General features: G+C 42.5%; 1 protein-coding gene across 1 annotated transcript in view; it reads left to right on the top strand.

Moving 5' to 3' along the window:
• LOC105554719 (putative uncharacterized protein MGC39545) overlaps positions 1-478 on the top strand; it is a 1617-nt gene extending 1139 nt beyond the window's left edge. Inside the window, 1 exon segment of the mRNA XM_012001295.1 lies at positions 175-478. Within this exon segment, the coding sequence (XP_011856685.1) occupies positions 175-478 (304 nt within the window).
• The last annotated feature ends 5422 nt before the right edge of the window (positions 479-5900 follow it).

Genomic DNA, 5900 nt, shown 5'->3' with positions numbered 1-5900 from the left:
CGCGCCCGCGCTCGGGCACCCACCCAACTGGCACGCGCGGGAGCTGGACGTCATCCCCTAGTTAACATTCATAGCCTTCCTCTGAGCACGTGGGCCTGCCTTTATTAATATTTATGCATTTCTGTTTCTCTCCTCTTTAACATTGGTCTTTCTGCTTCCCTCATGAATATTCAGAAGCTCCAAGATGAGCGCGTGCAGTAACTATCAACATGGATACCTCGCAGAGCCTGACACTAGCTTCTGGATAAAATGCAGGCGATGGCTGCTGGCGGATGCCGGCAGACACACTCAAAGGCCCTCTTGGACTTTCTGAGCTGCCCATTCTCCTCTACTGGAGGCTGAGGCGGGCAGGCCCAGCGACGTCTCCCAGCCCCAACTGAGTTCCGACCTCAAGCCAAAAGTGAGGAGGCCGGCAGGACAGCTTTTCTCGCCCAAAGATGCGGGGTGGGAGCCGGATCCAGCTGAAAAATCTGAGTGAGAAGGTTTCAGGCCCAGGAGGACTTGAGATAATACAGGAAAATTCAAGAGGCTGAAATAAGAAGGGTGCCTGGGGTCTTGTGAAAAATTATTCATTTATCATGTCTACTGTGTATAGGCCTGTGCTTATAGAAGCTGTCAATAAAAAGTCTCATAATTCATGGATACACACAGCTAAGAGCACAAGAACTGTAATTATCGAAGGAAGGCACTGGAAAAAGCATGTCGGCTTGGAGAACCCCAAGTACTTTTGTCTGATTACAAAGTACCTCTGGGCTGAACTGAGAACTTCAACTGGAAGGGGCAGGGAGCTTCTCTTTTGCTGGTTTATGCATTCATTCCACAGACATTTCAACCATGAGAAGGATGGAAACAGGAATAATGTCCCAATGAGATGAGAAGAAGCGTTGGCCTATTTGCCTTTGTGGGAGCAATAGACAGACAGAGGATGTCTTCCTGTAAGAAATCATAAGGCCAGGCACAGTGGCTCACACCTGTAATCCCAACATTTTGGAAAGCTGAGACAGGAGGATCACTGGAGGCCAGGAGTTCAAGACCGGCCTAGGCAACATAGTGAGACCACATCTGTACAAAAAAAAAAAATAGCCAGGCATGGTGACCCATCCTGGTAGCCCCAGCTATGCTGGAGGATGAGGTGGGAGGATCGCTTGAGCCCAAGAGGTTGAAGCTGCAGTGCACTCCAGCCTGGGCAACAGCAAGACCTTGTCTCAAAAATAAATAAATAAATAAATAAATAAATAAATAAATAAATAAATCACAAAGAGTAGCTGGTTAAAAGATCCCTAAATCTCCTTTCTTGGGATCATACCCAGTTTTGTGACCTTAGGTTAGTTAACTTCCCTGTGGCTCATTTCCTCATCTGTAAAATGAAGAAAATAATAGTGCCCCACTCTATTGTGGCCTGTTGTGGGATTAAAGGAATGAATATAAGTAAAGTACTTCCAGGTATATTAGAAGGCACTATACGTAGGTGTGTGTGTGTGTGTTTATATATATATATGTCTTGGCTAATTTGAGGCCATCTTTTGTCTAGATCTTCAGAGCATGGGACAAACAGGTTTGAGAGAAGCTTGTGAAGTACTGAAAGTGATAAAGAACTTGGTCTTGAACTGGTGACCTTGTTAGTTATCCTCTCTGAGCCTCAGTTTTCTCATCTGTAAAATGGTGATGCCAATATCTGCTGTTGGATGCCAATGTCTACTACAAAGTTGTTGTTATGCATATTAAGTAATATAATGCGTGCAAAATGCTTAGCACAGTGCCTGGCATATAATAAGTAACCAATTAGTGGATTCTGTTGTTATTTTTGTGAGGCTATGAAGAAACTGAAAGTTGAGGACATCTAGGCTAGGTACCTGGGATGAGAAATCCCTGAACATTAGCCCAGTTATTCTTTCAGCAAACACTTATTTTATTGTAGTAAGATATATACAACATAAAAATTACTATTTTAACTATTTTAAGTATACAAGTCACTAGTATTAAACACATTCACATTGTTGTGTAACCACCACCACTATTCATCTACAGAAATTTTGTTATCCATACAGAAACTCTGTATCCATTAGACACTAACTTCCCAGTACTCCCTTCCCCAGCCCCTGGTAACCACTATTCTAATTTTGTCTCTAAGAATTTGACTATTCTAGGTACCTCATATAAGTGTAATCATATAATATTTGTTTTTTGTATCTGACTTATTTCACTTAGCACAATGTTTTCAAGGTTCATCTCCGTTGCAACAATGTCAGAATTTCCTTTCTTTTTAAGGTTAAATAATATTCCATGGTATGTATATACTACATTTTGTTTATTCATCTGCCCATGGACATTTGGATCGTTTCCACCTTTTGGCTATTGTGAATAATGCTACTAATTTGTCATGAGATTAGAGTGAGAAAGAAAGGATAAAAAAAATAATGGTGCTATCAACATTGGTGTACAAATTCCAGCAAACATTGGTTGCATTCTATGACCTAGGCTAGAAGTTGGGGAGCTAAAATGAAGGCATGCTTTCAGGAGGTTCCATGTTTAGTACGTTGATTTCCAAACTCTGCTGCTTAGAACCTGTGGTGGATTGAATGGTGTCTTCCTAAAATTCGTGTCTACCCTCAGTAGGTAGCATGGCCCTGCTGACAGCTTGATTTTGGACTTCCAGCCTCCAGAACCATGAGATCACACATTGCTCCATAAGATCATTTGTTATGGCAGGCCTAGGAAACTAACACAAATTTTGGTAGTAGAAAGTGGGGTGCTGCTGTAGCAAATACTTAAAAATGTGCAAGTGCCTTTGGAACACGGTAATGCAAAGAGGCTGTAAGAATTTTGAGACACATGACAGAAAAAGCCTATATTGCCCCAAAGAGACTGCTGGTAGAATTACAAATACTAAGGGCAATTCTAGTGAGGCTTCAGAAATGAGGAGACCATAGAGAAAGTTTCTATGGTCATAGAGAATACATGTATTATCATAACAAAATAGAAATATGAATGTTAAAGGTGATTCTGGCAAGGTCTAAGATGGAAATGAGGAACTGCTGTTAGAAACTGAACAAAAGAGAAACTTTTTTATAGAGTGGCAGATAACTTGGCTGAATTTTGTCCTGCTGTTGGAAGGCAAGTAGAACTTATAAGCAATGAACTTGTATATTTAGCTGAGATTTCCAGGCAAAATGTAGGAGATTTGGCCAGGTTTCTCCTTGTTGCTTATAGTAAAATGCAAGGAGGAGTAACTCACTCCTAAGTAGTGAGTTACACAGGAGACCAACATGGTTTCTGAGAATTTTATACCAACAGAAACACTGTCAGCCTGAAATGAAAAGGACAGAGATAAAATGAAGGACAAGTCTTAGACCTCTGAAATTCCACAGGCAGAAAATAGGCTGATGCATGTTCTTGGCAGCAAACATGGATTATCCTTCAAGAAAAAGAAAGAATGACTTTTAGGATGGAGCCCATTGCCTTGGATCCAGAGGAAGGAGCATCGAACCACAAGGGATTTTTCTCAGGCCTTGAAACCTAATGGAATTTCCCCTGCTGTTCTGCAAGCTTGCTTTGGGCTAATGAGCCCCTGTTTCCTTTCCATTTTCTCTCTCTTTCAAAAATGTTCTTAAAATTTTTTTTGTAGAGATGGGGTCTCACTATGTTGCCCAGGCTGGTCTCAACCTCTTAGCCTCAAGGGATTCTCCCACCTCAGCCTCCCAAAGGGCTAAGATTATAGGCATGAGCTACGGTGCCCAACCCTCCTTTTCTCCCTTTTGCAAGGAGAATGTCCATCCAATATCTGCTCTACCACTGTATTTTGGAAACAGATAATTTGATTTCTAGTTTCAAAGGTCCACAATGCGAGAGGAATTTTGCCCCAGAATATATCACACCTAGAGTTTCACCCATACCTGATTTAAATGATGAGATTTGGAACTTTTAGAGTTTATATTTGTAATAGATGAGATTTAGATTTAGAGCTAATGCTGAAATGGGTTAAACCTTAGGAATGTTGGGATGGGGCCAGGCACCGTGGCTCACGCCTATAATCCCAGCACTGTGGGAGGCCAAGAGGGGCAGATCACTTGAGGTCAGGAGTTTGAAACCAGCCTGGCCAACATGGTGAAACTCTGTCCCTACCAAAAAATATAAAAAACTAGCCTGGTATGGTGACGTGTGCCTATAATCCCAGCTACTCGGGAAGCTGAGGCAGGAGAATTGCTTGAACCTGGGAGGCACCGGTTGTAGTGAACCAAGATCGTGCCACTGCACTCCAGCCTGGACAACAGAGCAAGACTCCCATTTAAAAAAAACAAAAAACAGAACATTGGATGGGATTAATATATTTTGCATGAGGAGTAGACAAGAATTTTGGGGGAGCCACAGGGTAGACTGTAGTGGGATGGATAATGTTCCCCAAAAATACATGTCTACCCCAAACTTCAGAATATGACTTTATTTGGAAATAGGGCCTTTGCAGATGTAATTAGTTAAAATGAGATCATACTAGATTAGGGTGGTCCTGAAATCTAATGACTTGGTGTCATTGTTAAGGCAGTCCTAAAAAAACCAGTATAGAACCCTAGAAAGAGTCAAGGATGTAATTCAATATTCAACATACCTTTTTTTTTTTTTTTTTTTGAGACAGAGTCTCGCTCTGCCACCCAGGCTGGAGTGCAGTGGCGTGATCTTGGCTCACTGCAAGCTCCGCCTCCCGGGTTCATGCCATTCTCCTGCCTTAGCCTCCCGAGTAGCTGGGACTACAGGTGCCTGCCACCTCGCCCAGCTAGTTTTTTTGTATTTTTTTTAGTAGAGACGGGGTTTCACCGTGTCAGCCTGGATGGTCTCAATCTCCTGACCTCGTGATTCGGCCTCCCAAAGTGCTGGGATTACAGGCTTGAGCCACCGCGCCCGGCCAATATTCAACATACTTTAGTACCTCCTGTGTACAAAGCACTGCCAAAATTAAGGATGCAGCAATGAAGAAAATAATTTATGTCAAGCACTGGCACATGACCTAGCATATAGTATGTGCTCAATAAGTGCTGACTGTGTGTTGTTAGGGGTTTCAGGGATCCTCCTTAGGGCTGATAGAGCTATTCCCACCTCCCTATCCCTTCAATCAAAGTTAATCAAATTTTATTTTTACTCATACTAAAAGTTTCTAGAGCTTAACAAAGTTTCAACTGGGTGCAGTGGCTCACGCCTGTAACCCCTGCACCTTGGGAAGTCGAGGAAGGAGGATCACTTAAGCCCAGGAGTCTGAGACCAGCCTGAGCACCATGGTGAAACCTTGTCTCTACTAAAAATTAAAAAGTAAAAATTGACCAGGCATGGTGGTGCACTCCTGTAGTCCCAACTACTTGGGAGGCTAAGGCAGGAGGATCGCTTAAGCCCTCAGAGGTGGAGGTTGCAATGAACTGAGATGGCTCCACTTCACTTCAGCCTGAGACACAGAGCCAGACCCTGTCTCAAAAATAAATATCCAGCTGGGTGTAGTGGCTCACCCCATAATCCCAGCACTTCGGGAGATCAAGGGTGGCAGACCTTCTGAGCTCAGGAGTTCCAGACTAGCCTGGGCAACATTGTAAAAACCTGGTCTCTACTAAAAATAAAAAATAAAAATAAAAAGTTAGCTGAGCATGGTGTTGCACACCTGTGGTCCCAGCTACTCTGGAGGCTGAGACGGGAGGATCGTTTGAGCCTGAGAAGCAGACATTGCAGTGAGCTGAGATTGTACCACTACACTCCAACCTGGGTGACAGAATGAAACCCCATCTCCAAAAAACATAAATAAATAAATAAATAAACAAATAAATAAATAAAATACACTAAAGGAAAATGTACACATGAAAAATAAAGGAAGAAAAAAACATCCACAGAGAAGCTGATTATTTGATAGAATGACTTAGGCACTG

This window comes from Mandrillus leucophaeus, unplaced genomic scaffold (genome assembly GCF_000951045.1).
Source record: "Mandrillus leucophaeus isolate KB7577 unplaced genomic scaffold, Mleu.le_1.0 Scaffold656, whole genome shotgun sequence".
NCBI lineage: Eukaryota > Metazoa > Chordata > Mammalia > Primates > Cercopithecidae > Mandrillus > Mandrillus leucophaeus.
Note: the sequence above shows the minus strand (reverse complement) of the source record. Positions and strands in the feature narration are given on the sequence as shown.